We start from the raw sequence: 25161 nt of genomic DNA on the forward strand, positions 1-25161 counted from the left end.
CCACCATGCCCAGCTCATATTCGACTTTTAAAAAGTAAAGAGGGGCTGACAAGATGGCTTAGTGGGTAAATGTTTTACCACCAAGCCCGATGATCTGATTCGATCCCTGGAACCCACTGGCAGAGGGAGAGAACCAACTCCTGAAAGTTGTCCTCTGACCTCCACATCTGTTTGGCTCCTGTCCATGTACATACACACACTAAATAAATAAATCATATATGTAGGGGTGAGCCCACAATATGTCCACGCCCAAAAGGGCGGGGACAGGGGGTGGGCACAGGTGCATATTTAAGGAAAGGAAAAGAAAAAGCAGTCTCTCCTGGAAGACTCCACGCTTCTGATCATCTAGCTTGTGTGTAAGTTCTTTCTCTGGTAAATAAATATATTAATTTCCATATTGCATTGACCTCCCTCTTCAGCTGGTACCAGGAGTGACCGAAAATCCAAGCCTTCACAGGGGTAAAAGCATCTATGCTTCGGGCCGCACTTCTTTGTCCTCGGCTACATAAACGTAACAAAAATTTTAAAGTAAAAAAAGCTCACGGTTTTGTAGGTGGCCATGGCTTCCTGGCTTAGTCACTTTTGGGCTTGCGGCAAGGTAGCGCAGCAGGGCAGAAAGAAAGCAAAGCTGCCTGCGTCTTGGCCCAGACAAGAAAAACAGACAAATAGGAAAAGATTCAAGTTCCACAGCAGCTTCAAAAGCACCCCCGCAGTGACCTAACAGCACCAACTTGGGGCCCAAGCCTTTAACACATGGCCTTGGGGGACATTCTAGATCCAGACTCTGGCAGTTTCTGAAACTGTTTTGGAATCATATGCAGAAAAAATGACGTGTCTAAGTCTGGCAAACAATGTGTAGAAATAGTTAAGTCCCTGCCATTCTGTTACTTCTTGACCTGCGTTCTGGAGGCTTCCTGCTCACTTCCATAGGGTTTTCATGCGGGTCATGTTAACCAATGGACTCCCTTCTCTTGAGCAGTCCAAAGTTAAGCAAATCAGAGTACTTTCTGAGGAATCTCAAATTGCATCCAAAAAGCAACAGTGGTGATAGCAGCAGTCACTCCAACAGTCTCCCTTTGACTACCTAGACAATGCGATTTTAATATCTGGAATTGTTTGAAGTCTTGTTTTCACCATATGAACCAGGAGAACGCTAGAGACCATATGGGAGGGCGGGTGACCAGGGCACGAAGCAGGCCTGCTGGGACTGTTTAAGCCAGTTCTGACTCCTTACATGAGCTCATATAGCCTTTTCTGACTTAACTCTGGACACCTTGGCTGAACCTTGGAGCTGTTGATTCATGCCTGCTGAACAGCTCCGCTAAAGCATCTATTGATGCCTCAAATTTGACATCTCCAAATATTATTGCCCAAGTCCTTTGTTGAAACTTACATTTAAATTATATTTACTTGTTGGGGGCGGGGCACACATGTGCTACATACAGTGAGTAGCATGGAAGTCAGCGGGCAGCTTGGGGTCAGTTCTCAGTTCCACCATATTGACCCCAGGGACTGAACTCAGGTCGGGCCTGATGGCCTCTCGTCAGTTCCTCTTATGTGTTCCTTATCACTGAACATGGCGTCACAGTATTGCAGCTACTAAGCTGTTACCCCAGAATGTCCTCTTCTAATTTCCCCAGTTTTCTGAGTTCTGCCTATTGATGTACCCAGATACTCCCAATGCCCTCCCACACTGTTTGCCAGGGCCATTTTTAGCTCAACACCCCTATCTTTCACCCTCAAATGCTTTCAAAACTCGTTTCCATCCAACAGCCCAAATCATCCTTCTAATTTCTGGATATGGTCACATCACTCCATTGCTAAAAATTCTTCAGTGACTCCCTACTGTTTCCAGGATAAAATCTGAACCCCTGTGGCTAGGTCACAAATTCACTCACATTACACTCAGATGTGCGACCATATGTCTTCTCTCTTTCCCATAACTGATCTGATCTTTCTCACAATACCCCCACCCTGCTGGGTAACAGGGGGGAAACTAAAATTAATCCATTCTGACAAACTCCACGGGGTCCATAGTTTATTTTAGACAGCCTCTAACACAGTAGCTTTAGATGATTCAGCCGTTCAGATTACTTTATACTCCCCTTCTCTTTTTCAAATAGTATCCAGCTTTCCAGCTGTCTTCTTGGAAGGAGGCGCCCTGCCCCTTAGCCACCTGGTCCTGGGAGTTATGTTGACTGGCATTTGCTGATGCAGTTGGTATGGTATAAATGAATTAGTGAGAAACCTGAGAAGTAACTATTACTATAACCAGCTTGTAGAGAAGAAAGCCCTAGTTAGCAGAGTCAAGAAATGTGCCCAATGTCACTAAGTTAGAAAGTGGAACCAGGAACCAACACCACCGTGACTCCAGTAGACATTTTGCTATGAGTGTAGTATTCCAGAGAGAAGTTAAGGCTGGGTGTGGGGCAGTCGAAGTCACCATGATAGAACTGATTGTCCATGGGCAATATTTAAATGGGACAAAAGGGCCCAGAGAAGAACACTTAAGAATTCCTTGAGCGGGTCGGTGGTGGCACACGCCTTTAATCCCAGCACTCAGGAGGCAGAGGCAGGCGGATCTCTGTGAGTTGGAGGCCAGCCTGGTCTACAAGAGCTAGTTCCAGGACAGCCTCCAAAACCATAGAGAAACCCTGTCTCGAAAAACAAACAAACAAACAAAAAATCCCCAGAGGTCTAGGAATGCAGACCTCAGTGGTAGAGAGCATGGTTGCCTGGCATGCGTGAGCCCAAAGCCCTAGGTTGGAGCATCACTGCCGCGGGAGGGTCCAGGAAAGGAAGTCCCTCTTGACTGCTCCTGTCCGAGCTGCTTTGGTCTCAGGAGAGCTATCAGAATGGAGAATCGGGGCATCCGTCGAGCTTGGATCTAGTCCAGCGAGAGCTGAACCATTCTTCAGGTGTCTCAGCCTCCCTCCAGCAAGCAAAGTACAAGCCTGTGACCAACACTGGGAGAGAAATCAGTAGAACGCAACCAAGGTCTTGTGTTGCCAGCAATCACCCTGTTCTCAGGACCAGGGGCAGGCAACCTATGGGCGCTGTGACGTGGGAAAGCGGAGGGGAATGGAATGTGTATGAAGGTAAGAGGTGAGGAGGGTCGTGTGTGGAGGAGATTTCCAGATAACAGGGACAGACTTCTCCCAGATATGGAGGGATGGATGCCTCACATGCAGGGGTGCATTCCAGTTGTGGAAGGTGCAAGAAATCCCTGCAAAAAGATGAAATCCCTGGCCCTCCACCCTCTCAAGGGATGAATCAAAACAAAGTGGCCCCTTCATCCCCCTCTCGTCCCCCCTCCGCCCCTCCCTCCTTCTCTTCTGCACCAGGACAGTCGTGTCCCACCCCAGAGCACAACCAATGGTGCGGGAACTTGGCCCAACCAGCCAATTGAACGGCGGCAGCGGCACAGAGATGGCTCCGCCCCCGAAGGGCCGCAGACCGCTGGCCACTCACGAGGCGAGGTTCTTCGCTGTTTTTGCTGCCCGCCGAGCTCAGCCGAACTCAGCCGACTCCCTTCCCTCCGTAGCCGAGCCCAGTCGAACCCAGCCGAACTCAGCCGAGCCCAGCCGAACTCCTCGACGCTCCAGCCGCCGCCGCCCGAGCGCCACCGAGCGAGCGAGCTAGCGGCCCCGGCCGCGGAGGAGGCGCCGCCCCAGGGGGAGGAGGTGCCCGCTCTCCGCAGACCGCCCGCGGCAGAGGCCGGCCCGGTCGCGCCCCGGCGGGAGCGGCCGGCGGAGGCTGCGCGGCCCAGGGGGAGGGCCCGGGTAGTGGACGTCGCCCCTGCCCGCCTCCCGCCGCCCCCCGCCCGCAGGCTTTCGAGTCGCAGTCGGCGCTGAGCATCCCGCTGCCCCGGACCCTCCCGCGGGCGCGCACCGGGCTCAACTCAGGTAAGGGGGGGGGCTCCCCTACGGGCAGGGGGTCGAGATACAGAGATCCTGAACGGAGATGAAGACAGCGATCCACACAGAGACGGACACACAGCACGGAGGAAAGATAGAAACAAAGACAGAGGTACATGCAAGAAGCACAGAACCACTGATGCCGACCCCATGGAGAAAGAAGAGACATGTACTCGAGGGCAGAGGGACATAAGAGCCGTGAGGAGAGACGGGAGATACACAGAGACAGACTGGTGGAGATGTGATACACACATGAAAGAAACACTCTGAGACGGGGACACAGACAGGCAGCCACACACCTCCACAGAGGTAGGTATGTAGGGACACGGATGCAGACCATCAAGGGACAGAGAGACAGGACCGTGTGCCATTCACTCATACGCCTGGCCCAGAGAGGCAAAGTCCCATGGAAAGGCACACCTAAACACACAGCCTTGGGTATACATGACCCACACATCACTGCCAGGGCCTCCACAAAGTTCCCTTCGGTGGGAGCCGGCACCTCTGCAGGCTTCCTGGATTGGCTTACTGCAGCCTTCAGAAAGAGAGGATGCCCTCGCCTCCACAAGGATGGCCATAAGCCTCTTCCTCCTGGGCCTTGGGCCACCTCAGTCCCGCCCACCGACAGCATGTCTGAAGGCCAGAAGCTTGGTGGGCAGGGCTAGGCTATGCCCCCCACTTCCAAGGAGAAGGAGACACAGGCAGCCTGCCTGCTACAGCCTCCCTACTCTGGCCGCACCACAGCACCAGGTGCTCAGAGCCAGGCCCGAGGGTAGAGGCACGGTTTTGGGAGGTACCGAGCCTGCCGGGCCTCAGTGCCCTCTGCCTGAGAGGCCAAAGATGGGGGAGGGGCGCGGTCCTGCCAGGCTTCAGCCCACTTCTCCTCACCTCTCTCTTCTTCCCTCTCTACTCCCCCAGGCTCAGGACTGCAGGTGGCATCTCCACCGCCCGACAGCCTCCTTGGAAAGTCGGCCACACCAGAGTTGTGCCTCGGCATGGGCCTTGCCATTGAGGCAGCTCCGCTATCTGCGCTGACCTGAGGGTGCCGCCTGTCATGGGGGCAGCCATCTCCCAGGGGGCCCTCATTGCCATCGTCTGCAACGGCCTTGTAGGCTTCTTGCTGCTGCTGCTGTGGGTCATTCTCTGCTGGGCCTGCCACTCTCGTTCCACTGACGTCGATTCTCTCTCAGAATCCAGTCCCAACTCCAGCCCTGGCCCCTGTCCTGAGAAGGCACCACCCCCGCAGAAGCCTAGCCATGAAGGTAGCTACCTGCTGCAGCCCTGAGGACCCCTGGCCTATCCGGGAGTCCTGGACCTGAGCACACCAGAGTGTGGCATCTGATCCCACAGTTCAGCCATTGGGGTCCAGAAGTTAGAGTCCAGTCTATTTGAAACTGGACCCAGCAGCCTAGATTGTAGCCAGCCTGACTCAAAGAGAGGTCCGAGACGCCCTGGAGAGCCAGGCCTGGAGGGGGGGGTCAGGAGTTGGTGCTAGGGCCCTCTGGACTCTGCTCCATCCCAAGGGCCAAGGGCTGTTTACCTCCCTAAGCTCAGCGCCTCTGGGCTCTCTAGGTTGGGGAAGCAAACTAGAAGCCATGGCAATAATGGGAGGGTGTCCAGGCTGGGCCCCTTCTCTGGTCCTCCCACTGTTCGCTGGATAATAAACGGAACTATGGCTTACCCTCAGACTGCTCCTCTTCTTGGGGACTGTGTGGTAGAAAACTAAAGGTATGAGAGGACTTTTCAAGCAGGTTTATTTGTGTAAAGGGAGAGGAGTGGAGGTTGAAGGTCAAGCCACGTGACCGGAAGGGCTCGATGAGGGACTTCATCAGGGTGAGAGACATGCTTGGGGCTTAGGTACCCAGGTACCCAGGCAAAGGGCTGTGCGTGTTGGGTTCAGGTGGGCCAGGGCCTGGGGCCAGACTCTCAAGTTTTGGTTTTTACTTCCCTCACGAGGTTGAGCAGTTTGTCCAGTTTTGCGATCTCCACAGCTGGACCTTTCTGTACTTCCTGTCCTTTCTTTTCCTGCAGAGAGGTGCGGTATCAGTGGAATGGTACTGCTACTCCCAGAGGCTCATCTGAGGGCCTGTGAGGAGGCCTAACAAGGGCTTGGGGCTGGCACGAGAGGGAAAAGGCATTTATCCCCACTCCCTCACAAGTCGGCCATGGAGAGCGAGGCTGAGGAGAGGCAGGAGCTTGCGTTAGCGTCACCCAGGTTCAGCCCTGTGAAGAGGGGACAGATGTGGGCTGCAGAAGAGAGAGAGGTGAGGACGGGCCACAGGTGTCCTCATGGAGCTGGGAAGGGGTGCCACATGAAGCCAGACTGATGTGTCATGTACCCAGGTAAGTACCAAGAGACTCAGGAGGCAGACAGACTTTTCCATGTGACTCTGAAACCCTGAGTTTATGACCCTTGCTTTCACCTGCAAAACATCCTAACATTCCCACTGGAAGATGGGGCCTGAGAAATGGGAGTTTGAACACAGCTATGTTTGGCCCAGAGGCTTGAAAATCCTGTAGCAGGCCGGCCACATCAGTCAGAGTCTCCCTACAGTGGGATGTGGACTGTGCCGAGACAGGCTGGGCGGCTGCCACTTCTGCCGTCCCTGTCCTCTCTGCCACCTGTGCCCACTGTTTGCTGGGGCTGTAAAGTCAGCGAAGACTGCAGAGCCAGCAGGCCCTCCCTGGCCCCCTCGAGCTGCTGCTGCCTGCTGAGCTCTAACTTCCTCTGACCTTGGCCCTTCCCCTGCTCCCACGGCCCGGCACACAGTCTGGCGCTTTTCACACAGTCTGGCGCTTTTGCCTTTACCCAGCTCATGGCTCCACTCTGAGGAGGCACAGGACAGCCATCTTTTTCTTTTTCCCATTCTCCCCCCATAACTAAGCTGTTTCTCAGCCTTACCCCCATCCCTTGGTGTTTAAGAGACCTCACTTTTAGTTCCATTGCTGTCATTAGTTCCTCATCAGACAGGACAAGTCCCTGTCTGAGCCTCACTTTCCCAGCTGCACAGGAGGAAAAGAAAGACAGTTCTTGGCCTCTGATGGCACTTAGGGAACATTCCCAGGAGAGGAGCCCAGGCCTCTGAGGTGAGCCCTCTTGGGAAGGTCAGGGAATCTGCATCTCCCCGAGGAAGGGCAGTAGGGATGCCTGGAGGACTTCCTTTTGTATGAATCACTTGAGTGCTGACAGGGTCACCTCTCAGGAACTTCTAATCCTGCCTACTGTACTGTCCTTGCTCAGATCCTGGGTGATCTAGGTTCAGCTTCCTCAGAAACAACTGACCCTTGCTTTGTGGGGAGACGGAACTATGATAAATCCTGCCTCCCAGGATCACACTGAGTAGCATTCCTTCAGATCTACCATGCTCAGGGTGTCAAGGTTATGCTCCTCTTGTAGAGTGACCATCATCCTCCCAGGGGGCTGTCCAGCCCTGCTATTTAAGCCTGCCCTCATTAAATTAAGAACAGATTTTATCTGTCCTACAAAAATTGCTGCCTCCTTTCTGCCTCCTGAGGCCAAGGAGCTGGGATCAGCAAAGAGATTTAGACCATGCCTGACTCCCCCAACCCCCAAAGCCCACCACAGCCTGTGGGCCACAGCTGCAGGTGCTTAGCAGCCTTCTGAGCATTTATAGCCAAGTCCACCCCCTCCCCCAGCTGGCTACAATTACAGGCCGACCATACTTCCAGCCCGTGCCTGCCTGGCTATGGTGGGAAAAATAGTCTATGCCAGTACCCAAAGGATGGTGCAGTCCTTGGCTGGGTAGGGACAGTTGGGGAAGAAGACTGTAGCTGAACAAGACAAGTCCCAGACTCTGCCCCAAACTGCAGTATATGCCTCAAATTGTATGTACCCTGGAGGTTCAATGATCAGGGCAACTTGACCAACCCACCAACCCTGATCCTGGCCCCAAGCTGGGCAGAGAGCAGAGCCATTTCTACTTTCAAATACAAATGGTTCTGTATTTTTAAGTTGGGTCCCAAGGCTCTGGTTTCTAAAGCCTGTGCTGTGAGGTTTGAGTCTTAAGTATGAATTGGGCTCAGGTATAGATTTGAGGTCCTTGCTCTGGGCTTAGTGTCGTACATTTTGGGTCCTTGGGCTCTGGGCTGAGTCTTCTCACCATTAGAGACAGGAGAAGCAGAATCCAGAACCCAGAAGAAGGCCTGCATAGCTGCTGACCTAGTTACCCTGCTCCCAGCTCATCTCTTCCATCCCTGGGTAGACTCATGGTTCCTAGTTCAGGGACCATTGGAGCTGAAACTCTGTAAGCCCAAATGATGCTTCAGCTAAGCCCTGAGTCCCTGTCACACCCACAACATCTGCACTTCCAATGAGCCAATGATGCCTGCCTCCCCCATGTTCCAAACCCACGTGCTCCTTGGAAACCAGCCCCTGGACCCTGCAGGGAACTAATATGCAGCAGGTCAAACTGATGGTACTTCACAAACCTTTCTCCCAGCCTCTCATTCGGGCAGTGACACCATCCTTACCTTGAATCCTTCATGCCAGAAACTTGGGGTAGCCCCTGGCTCCTCCCCATCGTCCCCCTGTCTCTGGCTGGCAGCCAGGACTCCCAGAGCCCGTACCTTTGGCATCTTTCGCAAGTTGGGAGAGAGCTTGAGGCAGGTGACGTGGCCACGGTCATCACCCACAATTATGATGGGGTGAATGGGATTGAACTGCACGTGGGTGATCTTGTTCTTCTTTTTGGCCACCACAGGCTGGTTGCAGATAGCCTCATACTTGTTGACAGCCAGGTCAAACACATGGGCCTACGGAGAGCTTAGTGTCACCAGCCGGGTAAATGAGGCCCTGGTGTCCCACCTCAGACTTTCTGGGAGCCCTGGAGACTTTATTTTGGTTTACTTTCTTCCCACGATAAGGGAGTGAGACTAAAAATAATTAGAAATCTTAAGTCTATGCAGACTAAATAAAGACAGCAGCGATGGGATGTATGTGACATGAAGGCAGAGGGAGAGTGTTAGAGGGGACAAAGGGAACAGGTAAGGGATGGAGGGATGGGGAAGACAATGAGGGAAGAAGATGGAACAAACTGAAATGATGTGTGTACAGAACACCCCACAGAAACCCACAGCTTTGTAAAAGAACCAGTAATGGCGGCTGCCACCTATCCAGTCTAATATGCTTACATGTTCCAGACTCTGGGCAGGAGTGTTAAGGTCGGATCATCTAATTACACCCTCACAACCACTCCATATGGCGGTTCTGTTGCTGTCACTATTTTATAAATGAGGACTTGGACGCTACTGGAGGCTAACTTGCTTGTGAGTGGCAGAGCCAGGGGTTTATCCCAGCTAATAAATACAAAGTGCTCAGAGTATGGTGCCTAAGTGCCCCATAATGCTCGATATTATCTTCGCCTCTCCGGGAGTCCAAATCACTATCAGCTCCTGCTGTGACAGCCAGCAGTGTCCCTGCTTCTACTCTTGCCTATCTGCCATCTATCCTCTGAGCGGTACAACCCCTCCCCCGCCTCTCTTCACTCTAAAAAATTTCCTCCCAGCCTCCTTGGAGTCAACTTCTGTACGCTGCCCGTGTCCTCACGCTCACCCTCCGCCTCCGTCCTTCCCTCGCCGTAGCCCAGGCAAACTGTCTCAGCTCCCATCCCACCTCACGACACGGGCATCCTGTAGCCCCAGTGTGCACAGTTTCCCCAGCTCATCTTCCTAACAGGGCACAGTGACCCACGCCTTCAATCCCAGCACTAAGGAGGCAGAGGCAGGCGGGTCTCTGTGAGTTCGAGGACAGCCTGATCTACATAAGAGGGCAGGCAGAACTACATAATGATGATAGTGATGATGATGATGATGATGATGGTGGTGGTGATGGTGATGATGATGATGATGATGATGATGATAATGATGGTGGTGGTGCAAGGCTAGTACTTGTCATTCAGCTCCCAGTTTGAGCCTTACCTCATTAAAGAAGCCTTTCGTAAGAAAGCACCTAGCTCCCACCACCGCCACCCCAGGGTCTACTCTATAGCTCAGTCTGGCCTGCTGCCACTTGCTAGGTAATGCAGACTTTTGATCTCTGGCTTCCACCTTCTGCATGCTGGGGATTACAGGCAAAGGTATGCACCACCAAGCCTGGCTTTCTCTGTTCCATATACCAGCTCTACTGAGATAAGACTTCACATACTATAAGGCTCATCCACTTAAAGTACCTAGGTATATACTCCTTGGTTTTAAGCACATTCACTTATCAAGCCATTGTCACAACCAACTTTAGAATGTTTTCTTCACCTATAAGGCAAACTCTGTACTCATTAACAGTCACTCCCCATTTTTTCTCAACCCCTCTGCCTGAAACAAACACAAGTCTCTATAGATTTGTTTCTTGACACGAGGCATATGGGGCAAATCTATTTTGGACATATCATCTATTTGTTCTTTCATGTCTGGCCTATTTGACTTAGCATGAACTTTTCATGCCCATCTATGTTGTCATATGTTCCTTGTCTGCTGAATATGACCCTTTTGCATACACACTGCATTGCTTGCTGTTCGTGACTAGATGGACACTGTCTCCTTTCCTTGTCTGGACACTATGAGTAATGCTGCTATAAACATTTGCACCCATGACCATCCTCCCTTGGTCCTCTGCTCTAACATGGTGGGGATCTTGGTGCCTGTTTTTTGTCTTCCTCTCTGCTATGAATGTGAGATCCGTAAGAGCAGGTGCCCGAATCGCCAGATCCTAGCCTGGAGCCCAGCACCATGCTGGCCCTTAGCAACGTGTTCATGGGGGATGTCTGATGTGGGGGTGATGCCTTAATCACTAGATTCTTTCCTTGGGGCTGCAGGTTCTTGTCAGATTATATCAAATTCTATAAAGGAAACAAGCAAGCCTGCACCTAAGAACATTCTCACACAAGGTGGTTTCCGAGTCTCTGTCACAATCTACTCAAGCTCCTCAGACCAGCTTGGACACTTCTGGAGGTGGGGGCCTAACTACCTTACAGACAAGCGACTGGCCCAGAGGCTAGGCACCCTCTACCCTCTCACAGGGGCCTCAAGGAAGACAACTTCTAGATGGCATCTCAGCTCCCCAGAGGGTCTGTTCCCCAATGTGAGCACTCCTCCCTCCCTCCCTCCCTCCCTCCCTTTCTCTCCCTTCCTTTCTTCCTTGAGGTCCCCTGTGATGAAGGATTCCTCCACACTTCCCTGCATAGCCTGGCCCTTAAAATGCAGAGTCCTCTGTCCCATCATCCCCTACTGACCTGGGGTGGCATGTGGTGGGCTCACTAGGAAAGAGACCCTGAGGTACCTCCTGGTCTCCATGGTGGCTCAGCAGGGTGAGAAAGGGCTACTCACCTTCCCGTCTGTGGTGACCGCTGCAAACACAGTGGAAGAGTACGGTGCCCAGGCCACGTCACCCACGGCTGAGTTCAGATCATAAATGAACATAGGGGACCTACAGTGGCAAAAAGGCCCAGCCTGTAACACAGAGGATTCACAGTGCCAGAGCTGAGGGGAGGGCGTGGAGCAGGGCAGGGCAAAGGCAGGCCCCTCACTTGACGGTGTGGTCCCAGATCTTCACTGTCCAGTCAGAGCTGCAGGACATGAAGACCTTGGTGTGGTATGGGTTCCATAACACAGTGTCCACTGCCATGTTGTGAGCCTCATAGGTGTCCAAGAATTGGCTGGAGTAGGATTTAGAGCACTATGGGAGGGTAAGGGATGGGTGATTCAGGAAGGCTGGGATCTACAGTGAGAGGAAAGTCTACAGTGACCTTTCCCTCGGGGCCCTAGAGGATCAGCACCTGCGCCTCTGCCCATCCATGCCCCCCAAGGGAGAGAGCACGTAAGGACTGGGGTTCAGGCTGGGTGAAGGGAAGTGACAGTAAAAAAAGTGACTTCCCTCTCTGCTGCAAGGCAAGGTGGGTCTCGTGCCCTGGGTATGGATGGGACACAGTCTAATCTTTCGTCCACGCCAAAGCCTTGGTTGACACATCTATGGCTTCACTGCAGCTCAGACATCACCTATGCCACAGTAAGCAGCACCCCATCTTGTACAGGTCAGAGCAGGTGCAGAGCCAGGAGCAGACTCAGATGCCCAGATTTCCCATTCAGTGTCTGCCCTGGCCAGCAAGCCTCCCTCTCCCTCCCTCCAGGAGACCAAGTGACTAGTCTTCCCTTCCCCTGCCTCTCTCCCCGCAGCCACTGGGAGGGGTGGAGAGGGGGTGGGGACCTCTTTTGCATTCAGACTGACTCGGGCTGGGCCTCTGGGGCTCCCAGGAGGCTGTCTGTAATTAACATTCTAAGTCTCAGAGCCTAAGAAAAGCTTACAGCACAGCTATTTCTGGACGATGGAGGTTCAGCAGGCCGTTTACCTACTAACACTGAGACAGGACACAAGACTGGCTGTGAGGCTGTGTCCTGCTGGCACTCAGAGATGAATCTGTTTGATACCTGGCCTTTAAAGCCCAGCTCGAGTTCAGATCTCCTCCAGGAAGTCGGCCTGGAATGTCCTAGCTCCCCCAGGCCCCCACTCCCGTGCCTGCCTCTCAGGAGAGAAGGAAAGAGACTGGCTCAGGATATCTCTAGATTCTCTGTCCCCTTTCCTGATTGTAGCCCTTCTTCCTGCTACCCAAGAGAACCAAGACATGCATTCTTGGACTGGCGAGATGGCTTAGCAAGTAAAGGTGCTTGCTGTTAACCCTGATGACCCGAGTTCAACCCTTGGAAAACTGCAAGCTATCTGCTGATATCCGGACATGTACTGTGGCATGCATGTGTCTCCATACACCACCACTAAATAGATAAATGTAAAAAAAAAGTTTGCAGGATGGCTCAGTGGCTGAAAGTGTTTGCTTGCTACCAAGGCTGAAGACCCGAGTTAGAGCCCTACCAACTCCACCAAATTGTCCTTTGACCTCCACATGCACACTGCAACATGAGTGTGCCCCCCCACACGCACGCGCACACACACACACCCCAATTTAAAAAATGTTAAAAAAGAGAAATGCATTCTTCTCCCCCCAAAGGCTTCCAGAACAGTAAAGACTAGATGGTGTCAGAACAGGACTTGTTGAATACTATTATACCCTCCCTATGTGCTTAGTTCCAAGTGGTCCTGTGAGGAGCTGACAGGGCCTGCTGCCTCACCTTATAGATCTTCCCCTCCTCTGTGCCCACCAGGAACATGTAGTCGATCTCTTTGTGGAAGTCAAAGGCAGTGCCACAGCCTTGGAAGAAAGGGGACAGACTTAGCCTGGTCCTCAGAGAGAGCCTCCCACCCAGCTCAGTGTAGGACAAATAGAACTGGGCCGCTGTAAGGGCTGGGCTCAGGCCAGGAAACCAGAAACCGGACCACGGACTTGCTCGCCCTAGGCAGTTAGGTCTCTGCAGACAAGAATGGGGCCAGGGTAAACAAGTCAGGGACCGAGTTAAGCAGGGTCAGGGTCAGGGTAAACAGGGATGGGGGTCTGCAAACAGGGACATGGTCTGTGCAAACAGGGATAGAGTCTGCATAAACAGGGTAGGAATTGAGTAAACAGGGACAGGATCTGGGTAAACAGGGCTTAGATCTGCATAAACAGGGATGGATCTGCAGAGCAGCACCTGATCTGCATAAACAAGAGCAGGGTCTGCACATGGGAAAGGACCTCCTGAATAGGTGTGCGTGCACGCGTGTCTGTGTGTGTGTGTGTGTGTGCGTGCCAATGGTCAAGGGCTCTGCCCATAAGACTGGGCTTTCTGTCTCCTCCAGTACAAATGAGGAGAGAGCACTGGGAAGGTAAATGACCACTGTCACTGTACTGGGACGGAATGGTCTCGTCAGGCTGGAGGCGTGAGGCCTGGGGCTCCTACCTACAGTGTGCAGCTGCAGCCCCTCAGGGATCTCTGTAGTGCTGCCCTCCACCTTCAGCTTGATGACGTCTATGTGAACCAGCTCACTCTGCAGGGGGGGGGATGAAGGGCTGGGCTGGTTCAGTAGCTCTGTGCCATGTCACCCCTCCCTGAGCCTTCCTGGGGAACAGGCACCTTTATGAGGGTCCATGACACAATTCTGCCGTCAGACGACACGGAAAAGAAATTAAGGTTGTTGTCCATGTCGTCCTTCTGCCACTTGACCTGAAACATCACAAGCCACAGTTCTGAGACTCTGTTAGGCGCAGGGTTAGGGCTGTGGGCAGAGCACCCCAGGTACCCATCCAGGACTCCCAACCTCATCTCACCCAGCTCTGTTTCTAACTGGGGACCACAGTACCAGCCAGAGCATCACCCTACGGTGCACTTTTGGCAGTAGTGGTACCCAATTTCTTTCTGCAGTGTTCTAGAAGTCTAGTTATGGGAAATTCTGGTTCTGGGTTTAATCTCTCCACACGGCCACGGCCTGGAAAGGTCAGAGCCCCACAATTAGTTTTTTCACTTATAAAATGGAAGTCATGATAACGTGTAGGAAGTAAAGGATCTATTGTATGTAAAATCTTCAGAACACTGCACATAGTAAATGTTCAAAAATACTAGCTAATGGGGCCAAACCTTCAGCTTGATGGCATCTGTGTGAACCGACTCCCAGCATTCAGAAGACCAAGGCAGGAGGAACACGAGCTCTAGACCAGCCTGGGCTAAACAGCAAGACCTGTCTCAAAACCACACAAAAATCTCTAGGTAGCTAATATCCTCATTATTACCCACTAGGAAGGTGGGCCACAAGCTTCTGGAGGGCCTGTTCCCTGCTCAGTGGGTGAGGGAAGGGAGTCGGTCCTCTCTTCTAGGCTCGGCCTTTTTCTTGAAAGAGTCTCCTTTGTTCCCACCTTCAAACCAACACCAGCTTCTGCTCCCAGAATCTTGCTCCCAAATCCCAGATTTGAGCTGCATTTCTCCATCTGCAAATCCGGGTTAATTATCCTGCCCCACCCGTCTTCTCGGGGCTGGAAGCAAACATATGGGAAAGTGTTTTGGAGACAGAGCTGTTGTCTTATGAAGATGACACGCTTGAGGCTCAAATTTCTGTTGCCAGATGTGGAGGCTTGGCCAAGCCAAGTCCCAGAGAGTGGGGTGGGGCTGGGTGCCCAGAGCTTTCCATCCTCTGACTCCCTCCAGACCCCCCATGCTGGGACCCCTGTCCAGTCCCCTCCCTCTGTCACAAGCTGAGGTCCAGAGAGGGAGGCCAAGAACCTAGGCCTGATGCCTGTAACTGCTGTTGCCTGCAACCGCAGCTGTCACCATGGCTGTTTGGGGCAGTGTGTGTGTGTGTGTGTGTGTGTGTGTGTGTGTGTGTGTGTGTGTGTGTGTGTGTGTGTGTGTGTGTATCCAGCCCCTAGGCCTGGTGAATCAGATTGGAGCTGCCGCATGAGGCAAGGCTAAGTCCTGCCTGGGCCTGTCTGGGTAGCGGGTCCTTCTGTGCCTTCACCGGGAGGCCAGAATGCTGCAGAGGCTGTAAGGCAAAATATGGATGGATCTTGAGACCACTTCCCCTTCTGTGCAAATACAGTCCCTTTAAAGGGGGGAGGGGACAAATGTGTCAAAGGCCAAGCTGTAAGAGACACAGGGGAGCTGCAAAAGGAAGTGTTTAATGAGCAGACGCCAGCACTCATGGAAATTGTATTTCACACCCCACTTAGCAGCCTCATGCCCAGTGTGTGTGTGTGTGTGTGTGTGTGTGTGTGTGTGTGTGTGTGAATCACACTCGCCCTCCTAGAGTGAAGGAATAAAGCTAGGAGGAAAGGTTTACCAACAGGGTCCAGAGAGTCAGTGAGGACTCAGGGACCAGTGTGGGAGCACTGTAAGGAATCCCTCTTCTTCCCATTATCTGATTATGACCGAGCACTGGACCAGTTTCTCTTCATACCCTCTTCCTGTTCCCTTTCTATAATTGTACAGTACGGATGGAGTGTTGCCGGTAAGGCTTCACAGTAGGGTTTGATCAGGGCTCAGGCGGGCATGTGGGCTGCTTGGGGAAGGAGCTGTGCTATACAAGACAGGAACCCCCAGAAAACCCTGGCTCCACAGCTTCCCATGGCTTCCTATTGCCAACAGAGCAGACTGCCCCAGACTGGCGACTGAAATCATGGCACGGTCTCTTTAAGAAGGACCTGGGTCTCAGATCTTGGACATCTCATTCAATAGGCCTGGCTTGTCTTAAAAGTCCCAGGCTCTTACTAGCACACTGAGACTTTCCCTCTGCCCCTCTGCCTTTCCTGTTAACCTCTGGTCACATATGTTCCTCTTTGCCATTTCCCACACCTAGTGATGCCCTACTGGGCACCCCAAAACCAGGCAACACAGTTCTCCCTTCCCCATGTCTCAGCAACTCCTTCCATCCTGTGTCCACATCTTCATCTCCAGCACCTCTGCCTACTCCCAGCCTTCAAAAATTCTCATGCTGTAGCCAGAGTGCCTTTCCAAAACACTATAGTGACTGTTCCATCCAAATCCCCTGATGAGTGGGATAGGATCTTCAAACTATGCCCATAGGGATCTTAGGACCCCTGGGAAGTGCCACAGGAGGCAGCAGAAATGACAACAGGCGGCCCTTAAGTGAGCAAGGCCCTGGTTTTACCAGAGCGGTTCTGCTCTGGTCTTTTTTGATATATTGTTTGATATATTGTACTTTTGTATTAACCTTACATCTGAAACCACTGACCTGTTATGCCCGAGCTAAGTGCACTCCCAACTGGGTGACCTTCACCCCCCCCATCCCCCCACCCCCACCCCCCCACCCCACCCTACCCCCTGTCACACATGCTCTAAATGACACTGCTTCCTAGTGGGCCCTTTATTATCGCTCAGTGACTCCTTTTGTCACAATGACAGATCAGGAACCAGGTGTGGTGGTAACCACCTTTAATCCCAGCACTCCAGAGGCAGAGGCAGGAGGATTTCTGTGGTTCAAGAATATGTTGGTCTACACAGTGAGTTCCAGGACAGGCAGGACTATGCAAAAAAAATAAAATAAAATCAAAATCTAGACCAGAAGTTACTTCCTCTAGAAAGATCTGCCTGGCCTCTGCCTTTGATCCCTGCTAGCACACTTACACTTTAGCAGGAGAAGTCTGCCCCGCCCTGGTCAGCCTGCAGTTATCACTCACCAAGAACTCCAGAGCATCAGCCACAGGAGCAAACAGGGAGGAGCCATGAGAGGAAAAGAAGGAAACAGGAAGTGAAGAGTCGATTGACAGTCCTTCCTAGGTTATGTGCTGTAGCCTGACCCCTGAATTTGCAAAGGTAGCTGCCCCGTTTTCCTGGCAGGACACAGCAGAGCAGACCATCCAGGTAAACTGAGTGTCTGGGATGACTCCCCACCCTGCTATTTGACTGAGAGGATGTGGCAGGGTAGGACTCTAGACAGATCCCACAGTCCTGGGTTTGAGGAGGGGGAGGGTGGTAAAGTCAATTATAGATGCTTCTTGATTGGCCTTGGGCTGTCTATGCTGGGCCAGCAGAGTCAGGGCTCTAGAGCCTTTGGTGACGCCCCCTCTTCATATAGGGAGAGTTCCCTGTGCATGAAGATAAGGACGAGGACTTTTGGGTGACAGAACCTCTGCACTCATGGGGAAGGTATATAACCTGAGGGCTGACTCTCTGACACCATTTGCCCCAGGCTCTGGGAAAAAGCTAAAGCTGAGAGGGTGCCATGTCCCCAGGCCAAGGCCTGTCTGGAGTGCAAATCCCATGCCTGGGGCGATAAACTCAGGGCCTAAAGAGCCGAGCACCAAACACCTGGCTGAAGGTCCTGGGGTGCGAGGGCAGAGGAGAGAGAGCCCTAAGTATTGACTGAAGAGCCCAGAGACTTGGGGCAACTTGAGGCAGAAATCCAACCTTAGATTCTCTCAGAATCTGCTTAAAGAGGCGGGGCATCTTTGGAAGAGCGGGGATGGCCTGCTCTCAGAGTGAGACAAGCCCTGCCTACCTTGCTGAACCTGTCTAGGAAAGAGGGATGCTACAAAGATGCTCAAGAATAGACCGCCCACCAGGCTTTCCAGCCCTGGCCAGAGGGTGTGCAATAGGCAACGCTATTCCTATGTGGGAGCATCCCCAAATCTTGCTCAGGTGGCAGAGGAGAGTCCCTGTGGGGTCCAGGAACCTTAAAGACAAGGATCTGAGCCAGAGATGGCTGCAGAGGTACTGATGGATCTCCGTAAGTGAGTCTTGGCAGACGGCTGAAGTCTTCATGATGAGACTTATGGGCAGCAGATTCCAGCTCTTTGTTTTTTGTTTTTGTTGCTTTCCCTAGACAGGGTTTCTCTGTGAAGCCTGGCTGTCATGGAACTCATTCTGTAGTCCAGGTTGGCCTCAGACTCAGAGCTGTCCCTGCCTCTGTCTCTCAAATGCTGGGACTAAAGGCGTGTGTCACTACCTCCTGGAGACTCCAGCTCTAAAGGAAAACTTTCCATCCCTCGTCTCTGCCTCTTCTCAAATCCAGCTCCTGGGCTGGAACCTGCCTTCCCAGCCCCTCCAGTCCTTGGCTTGTGGAATTCTCCTCCCCAAGGTGCCTCACTCATGCCTCCTGAGCCCACAAGCTCTTCCCACCAAGGCCCAGGCTGACCTGCCACACAGGGTCCGTGTGCTTGCCAGACTTGGAGGTGCTGCGGAAGCTGGGCTGCGAGTGAGGCTTCTTGAGGTTGTAAATGGCCACGTTGCCATCGTAGTAGCCGACGACCACGAGGTAGGGGTGGTCCACATGCATGTCCAGACACATGATGCCGCTCTCGCTGCTGAAGATGTACTCTGGAAAGCTAGGGTTCTTCATGCTGTAGAGCAGCAGCATGCCCCGGCTCTGTTTCATGAAGTCGTCTACCCAGGAAGGATGGGAGACAGCAGGTGAACGTCCACCCTGTGCCCACCAAATGATTAGGCCCCACCTGGCTGTGCCTGTGGGAGAGCACGGGGTGCCTCTCTGGCCTTCCTTCTGTGACTATGAGGAGGAAGTGTGAATTTGGGTCCTCTCTTCTGATAGATCCAAGAGCTGGTAGAGGTGACTAGACCAGTCATCAACAGTCACCGTTCCTTCTAGGGCACAGAACGGGGCGGAGGGGGGGGGGTTGTAAGCTCAGACTGTCACTATTTGAAGAATGTGAGTGGATTTAGGGGAGAGTAGAACCCTCAGCAGGAGTTTGGATACCCAGGTTAGGGGCAGGCTACTGTATAATACATCCCCAGACACCCATGTTCCTTACAAGTCTTCAGCCAAGGACAAGAATTAAGCTTGAATTAGTGTGCTATTGTCTAAGCAGGCCTGGTGATGTAGGCCTGTAATCCCACTGATTAGGGACTGGGGCAGGAGAGCTGCAGGTTCAAGGCCAGCCTGGGAAATTTAGTGTAGACCCTGTCTCAAAAGTGAAAGAAGAGAGAGGAGAAAGGACAAAGGAGGAAAAAGAGGAGGGACATACGACAAGAGAGAATGTGGGGGGAGGAGGAGAGGGAGGAAGAGGGGAGGGGAGAAAGGAAAAAGAGGAGCAGAAGGAGGGGTACACAAAGCCCAGGCTTCAGTTCCCAGCGCAGCGAGCAGGACAAAAAACAAAGACATGCTGCTGTCTGTCGTCTCTCTCCTCAAACTTTACCCCACAGTTCCCAAGAGCAGCTGGCCTGGGCTCTTAGCAGGCCTCCAATATCTGGAAGTCTCTAGCCAGGCAGGTCAGGCTTCCACAGGCCCACTTAGCCCGAATGCACATCTCAGTGATTAACGATGGGCCACTCAGCCCAAGTGCAGACCTCAGCGATTAACGATGGACCACTCAGCCAACGCCGTCTTCCCTACCTGCCCCACGCCATCTGCATCTGTAGTGACTATCCTAATAGCGACCACTGAGCGGACCCAGCCCTCACATCCAGTTCTCTTGCTGCCAGCCCAGACCTCCCCTCCTCCCCAAGCTCAAGGAGCCAGAGCCGGAAAGGTAGACAACAGACTAGTGTAGTTCTCCATCTTGCACATCCTACCCCAGGCAACCTTTGACCTTTCCACTGTCCCTGTTCCCTGGCTTCCTCCTCTAGCCTAAGGGCTGCAGAACCTGGCCATGCACAGCTAGGTAGTTGGTCCTGAGGTGTGCAGGGAAAGATAGGAAAGCAAGGCCAATTTGACAAGTTTGGGTTAATCATTTCTCTCTGTCTTATTTTTACAGTGTCCCACATAGTCCCTGGATTCATGACATGACCTCAGCTACAATCATGTACATCTGAGGTATTGACACCCAGAGATTGTGTGAAGACAAGGCCTGTGGGAAAGCCCACCTTCCTTTGCTGTGATGAATCCTCACAGCTCAGACACCCTCTCTGGAGCCCTTGCAGGCCATGTGTGTGAGGAAGAGCCAGCCTGAGCCATGGAGGAGGTGCTGCAGGAAGGAAACCATCTCTGTCCTAGGGAAAGTGAGCTTGGGACCTCAAGATCCCCTTGTAACAGGCCCAGATCTTAGCACAACTGACACCATGATGGAAGTGCCATTCAGGTCATAAAACTCAGCACCACCTGCCAAAACTAAAACAAAGATCTAATCCATCAAAGTCCATAGTTCTGGGAAAGGCTCTAAATGTCCTAACCTTGCTTTTTAGCTTCTGTAGTTCTGCTTCAGGGTAACTATTCTTGTTAACCAAAGTATGTCAACCCAGAACATGGGTTTTGTGCTTGAGAGCTCCCCCCTGAGGAAGGATTGGGGCTACACTGGGACCCCAAACACCCAGTGTGGTAGTCACTGGCCAGCTAAGAAAGAGTTTCTATTGGCTTAAACCCATGTCTGAGCAGTCTTCTTTGGTGGGTGAAGATAAAACCACAGTAAGGGGGCTGCCTTGAAGTAGGTGGGGGAGGAGCTGGCAGCGCCTGCATTTGTGAGCTCCTAGGTGTGCCCCGAGGGTTAATTCTCCAAGCGAAGCTATCTACATCTGGCCTGGAGGGCTAGAACTGGTCACCTGTGCTCCTTGTGTCCATAAAGCAGACCCTGAGCACCCGGCCTGCCTCCTACCCTTTCATTCCTGGTTCACCCAGAAGACAGTCCATCACTGGGCTCTCCAGCTGGCCATTAGCTAGAGGTGAGTCCCTGGGGCTTCTGATTGCAGTCTGTCCTCCATACTAGCCAAGGCTGACAAAGGGTAAGAGATGGACAGGTAAGAGGGAGAACGGAGCCTGAAGCAATGGCTGGTGAGGCTGAGAACAGTGTTCTGGGGCTGGACCCCTGGTTGACAGTGGTGATGAGCTACTTTATCTAGACAAACTCCGGGTAGCCCTGGCTCCTGAGGACATGCACAGTGCTCATGACCAGTGAAGCCAGGAAAGGGGCATAGGGAGCCCTGGGCTGCTTAGTAACTCCAAATGGAGGACATTTCTGACCTATTTGCTGAACCACTGGTACAAGAAGTCGGAATTGTGGCTCCCTAACTTTATACGTGGAAAACAGAGTCTCAGAGGGGAAAAATGGTCTACTTGCATGCATACTACATGTCACATGGTATCCTTTTAATAGCTGAACTTATCTCCCTTCGTTAATCTGGTCTCTAAAGTTATTTTTGTTTATTTATTGGTGTGTGTGGAGACACTCACACGCCATGCCAAGCATATGGAAGGCAAAGGACAATTTGTAGGAGTCATTTCTCTCCTTCTACTCTGGGTTCCAGGGATCAAGCTTAGTTTGTCAGGCTTGGTGGCAAGCACCTTCCTGCTGGGACATCCCTGCAGGCCTGGTCATTTGTTCTTTACATGAAGAGGACAAAAGAAGGGGCAGAGTCATCCAGAACAGTGTGGTGGTTATTGGCAAAGCCAATAAAAACCTGCAGGTTCTACACTAGACAATGTGTAAGGCACCGGGCAATCAGTCATAATGGAGGGGATGGCTGTGCAGAGAGAAGACATCATGAGTGAGGTGTACGTACAATCAACGACCAATCACACTAGTGTGACGGTCACACGCGCGCTAGGATTCCTCCACCTGGCTTTAGAGGTCTGTTACTTGCAAGCGAAAGGAGTCTTCTTCGTGGGGCAGTGGTGGTCTTTAATCTTAGCACTCGGGAGGCAGGAGGATCTCTGTGAGTCTGAGGCCATCCTGATCTACAGAGAGAGTTTCAGGACAGCCAGGGCTACACAGAGAAACCCTGTCTCAACATCCCCCCTCCCAAAGGAGTCCTCCTTAATACAGGGCACAGTAGTCCTGGTTAGAATGTGTGTTTTGTGAATTTTAGTTCAAGACTCTTTTTTGCCAAAATACACCAAGAAAGCAGAGAAAATCTTCATTTGACTGGGGTTTCCTCTTAACTCTTGCATGGTGAACTCATTCCTAACCTCAGTGGCTTGCTGAGATCTCATAGTTCCACTTACACATACACCCAGTGTGACGTTACAGTCCCAAACCCCAAAAGCCCCATGTGATACACATCATATCTAGAAACCGTTAAATGACAGCATTATTACTCAAACCACCAACGGTCCTGATGTGGCATCATCTGCCAGTGTCATCATTGCCCAGTCATCCAAAAATCTTAGTATGATATCACCAGCCAGAGCACCGGAAGCCTGATGACGTCATTGCTCAGCCACCCAACATCCCCAGTACACAACTAACCAGGTTACCACTAGTCCCAGTATAACATTAGGATCACTTAGTGCCCCAGCTACCAATGAGATCAGAAGCCTCAGATCTCTGCCCTGGGTACTTTGTCCTTAATGCCACTGACTTCCTAGTTCCAGTGACACTGGATGGGACACCTAACTTCACCTTTGTATAACAAGGCAGAGACTCTGGGTGGAGCCAATGAAGAAGTTCTAGAGTCCTCCACACTACAGGGCTTCAGGAAGTACACGTGCTGGGTATTACAGAAAGTGGGACAAAGGGAGGAAAAGGTCTAGGAGTGAGAGTGTCTACTAGTCTTGATAGTCTCTGGGAATCCTTCCAGAACATTCAGCTACTAGGGCTCTGGCTTCTGAGAAAGTGTAAAGAACGGGAAAGGTTAAAGTCAACCATGGAGCGCACCTCAGCACACACCCCCTTCTTTCTGGTGACTGAGTTTGTTTCCTGCTCACCCCAGTCTACGCAGTCACCATGGCCCTGTGACTCCCGTCAATGACCCACAAGGTATGGGGTGAAGAAGCAACCCCAATGGACAGAGCCATATGTGGCAGTTCTCCTAAAACCACCACCCCAGGAAACAGGAGGGATCGAGGGAGGGAGGGAGCAAGGGAGGGAGGGAGCGAGGGAGGGAGGGAAAGACAGATAATTGCACTTCCTGGGGATTGAATCTAGAAAAATACTATACCACTGAGCCTAGCTCTCTTCTTATTTTTCTTTTGAACCAGGGATCTCACCAAGTTGCCCTGGCTGGCCTCAAACTTACTCTGTAGCCCCGGCAGGCCGTGAATTTGCCGTCCTGCTTCAGTCTCCAGAGTAGCTGGGATTACATGTCTAAGCCACTAGGCCTGGCTCCATGTGCTACCATAGACCAAAGCTCTGACTGTCCTCAGTTTCTGCTGCTGGAGCCCTGGCAGAAGAGTATCCAATGAACAAGACAGAGTAACATCCTCTCAAACTGGAATCTATCACTGGGGGCCTCAGACCCACAGCTGGCACCCCTGTGTGGTGCGGTTCTGTGTGTGCGGGATGGACACTGTAGAACATTCTGGCAAGGCAGGTGGAGGGCATGTTGGGGCACAAGGCTAACAGCAGGTCAGCGGTCAGGAGGAAGCAGATGCCAACTGCAGAGACAAGGACGCCATGCCAACCTTGGCTGGCAGGCTTCTTCTCGGACTGTGGCAATCCTAAATGAGGCCAGCCTAGGACTGGTTCCAAGGCAGCAGCTGTTTGATGACTCCCTTATTAAGTCATGCAAGAGGCACTTGGAGGGGGTGTGGAGTAGGCAGAATAATGCCCCCCCACAAATGTCCACATCCGAATCCCTAGAGCCTATAAATATGTCACTTTGTATGGCAAAAGGGACTTTGCAGATGTGATTAAGTTAAAGACCTTGAGATGGGGAGATTATCTTGGATTATCCGGGTGGATTTGATGTAATCGTAAGAGTTCTTATAAGGGAAAGAAGGAGGCAAGAGGGTCAGAGACTCAGACGTGACGGCAGCAGCCGATGTCAGGGTGATGCGGTTGCTGGCTGGAAGAGGGCCGCAGGCCATGGAATGCAGGCAGCCACTAGAAGCTGGAAACAGAAAAAGAAACAGGTGCTCCCTGGGGGGCCTCCAGAAGGAACACAGCCCTGCTGACACCTGATTTTAACTCAGTGAAATTCATCCAGGGATTCTGGCCTCCGGGACTCAGAAGAAATGTGTTGCTTAAGCCATTGTTTGTAGTCATTCGCTGCTGCAGCAACAGGAACCAAACATCAGAGGCGTTCAGGGAAGGGTGGCCCAAACTCTAATTTTAGGAGTCTAATATTTTCTGAGTGACACACAAGTCAGATGAATGGCTGCAGTGGTCCTGAGGCCCTTCTTATATCAACAGTGAAATCTCTCCATTTCCTACCCCTGCTCCCCCCAACTCTAGGAACAGAAACGCCCACCGTGTATTGGGATTCCCACAATTTCCATAGGCAGAGGACCCAGCCCAAGGCTGACATGGAAAAGAGTCTTGATCCCAGCAGAGTTCCAAACCCCTGGCATGGCCACAGGCATCAGAGCCAAGCCTGGCTCCAGCTTTTTCTCAGGCAATGGGGCTTTCCTAGGCATCCTCGTCAGATCGGGAGTTGTATTTAAACAATGTGGGAAATAAGAGCAAGGCCTTGGAGACAGAGCACATCAACTGGGACATTTAATTTGATTTAGGGAAAACGAGGCAAACATTTGAGGACCTAAATAACTAACCAGTAATTAAACTAACAACGAAATGCCCTTGCACTGCAGCCCGGCAAGCGTAGTGGCCTTTATGGACTGTATTTACAAAGAGACCTGACAACATAATTAGTCCTGTAAATTTTACGCAGCCTGCAGCTAAGGAGTGATGGATTCTGTGTGTGGAGGATGAACAGGGAGAAATGAGGTGGATGAATTTCCATTTTCAGTAAATGAAATTAACACTGCTTAATTAGTGAAGCTGACAAATAAATGATCGGGAAAGATTTAAATCCTTACGAGTGTATGTCTGGCCTGGGCAAGTTCAAGGGACAGAGCAGGAATGAGTTTAGTGTTCAGAATTTAGCTGCTGTTGGTCTCCTTTGAGACAAAGGCGGGGCAGGAAGACAGCTGGCTCCTTTGCCCTTCCAATATGGGGCCTGCTGGGATGCTCTCTGTCCCATCTCCTGCGGGATAGCCTCAGGACCACACAGAGGTTCTGGAATCTGCTATGCC

The 25161-nt window shown here is 52.1% G+C and overlaps 2 protein-coding genes across 4 annotated transcripts in view; one reads left to right on the top strand and one right to left on the bottom strand.

Annotated features, from left to right (window-relative positions):
• Window positions 1-3507: 3507 nt before the first annotated feature.
• Window positions 3508-5597, top strand: Enho (energy homeostasis associated). Of its 3 annotated transcripts, none has more exons than XM_005078838.4 (2): window positions 3508-3905; window positions 4836-5597. In XM_005078838.4, exon 2 carries the CDS (start codon window positions 4972-4974, stop codon window positions 5200-5202), a length of 231 nt encoding a protein of 76 aa, XP_005078895.1. In that variant the 5' UTR covers window positions 3508-3905; window positions 4836-4971; the 3' UTR covers window positions 5203-5597. The 3 variants fall into 3 exon arrangements, with proteins under 3 accessions (XP_005078895.1, XP_040595949.1, XP_012975006.1); XM_040740015.1 differs by lacking the exon at window positions 3508-3905 and adding an exon at window positions 3926-4029; XM_013119552.3 differs by lacking the exon at window positions 3508-3905 and adding an exon at window positions 4036-4226.
• A 57-nt stretch (window positions 5598-5654) lies between these two features.
• Dnai1 (dynein axonemal intermediate chain 1) overlaps window positions 5655-25161 on the bottom strand; it is a 69722-nt gene continuing 50215 nt past the window's right edge. Inside the window, exons 13-20 of the mRNA XM_040739943.1 lie at window positions 18439-18686; window positions 13929-14018; window positions 13755-13842; window positions 13050-13129; window positions 11456-11604; window positions 11256-11355; window positions 8505-8690; window positions 5655-5942 (exon numbers count right to left, since the gene is read on the bottom strand). Coding sequence (XP_040595877.1) covers window positions 5844-5942; window positions 8505-8690; window positions 11256-11355; window positions 11456-11604; window positions 13050-13129; window positions 13755-13842; window positions 13929-14018; window positions 18439-18686 — 1040 coding nt within the window. The 3' untranslated portion in view covers window positions 5655-5843. The remainder of the gene's footprint in view (window positions 5943-8504; window positions 8691-11255; window positions 11356-11455; window positions 11605-13049; window positions 13130-13754; window positions 13843-13928; window positions 14019-18438; window positions 18687-25161) is intronic.

Source organism: Mesocricetus auratus, unplaced genomic scaffold (assembly GCF_017639785.1).
Source record: "Mesocricetus auratus isolate SY011 unplaced genomic scaffold, BCM_Maur_2.0 Super-Scaffold_6730, whole genome shotgun sequence".
Taxonomy (NCBI): domain Eukaryota; kingdom Metazoa; phylum Chordata; class Mammalia; order Rodentia; family Cricetidae; genus Mesocricetus; species Mesocricetus auratus.

Excerpts from the sequence above, each read along its gene's own strand:
- Enho (XM_005078838.4), top strand. The coding sequence starts at position 4,972 with ATGGGGGCAGCCATCTCCCAGGGGGCCCTCATTGCCATCGTCTGCAAC.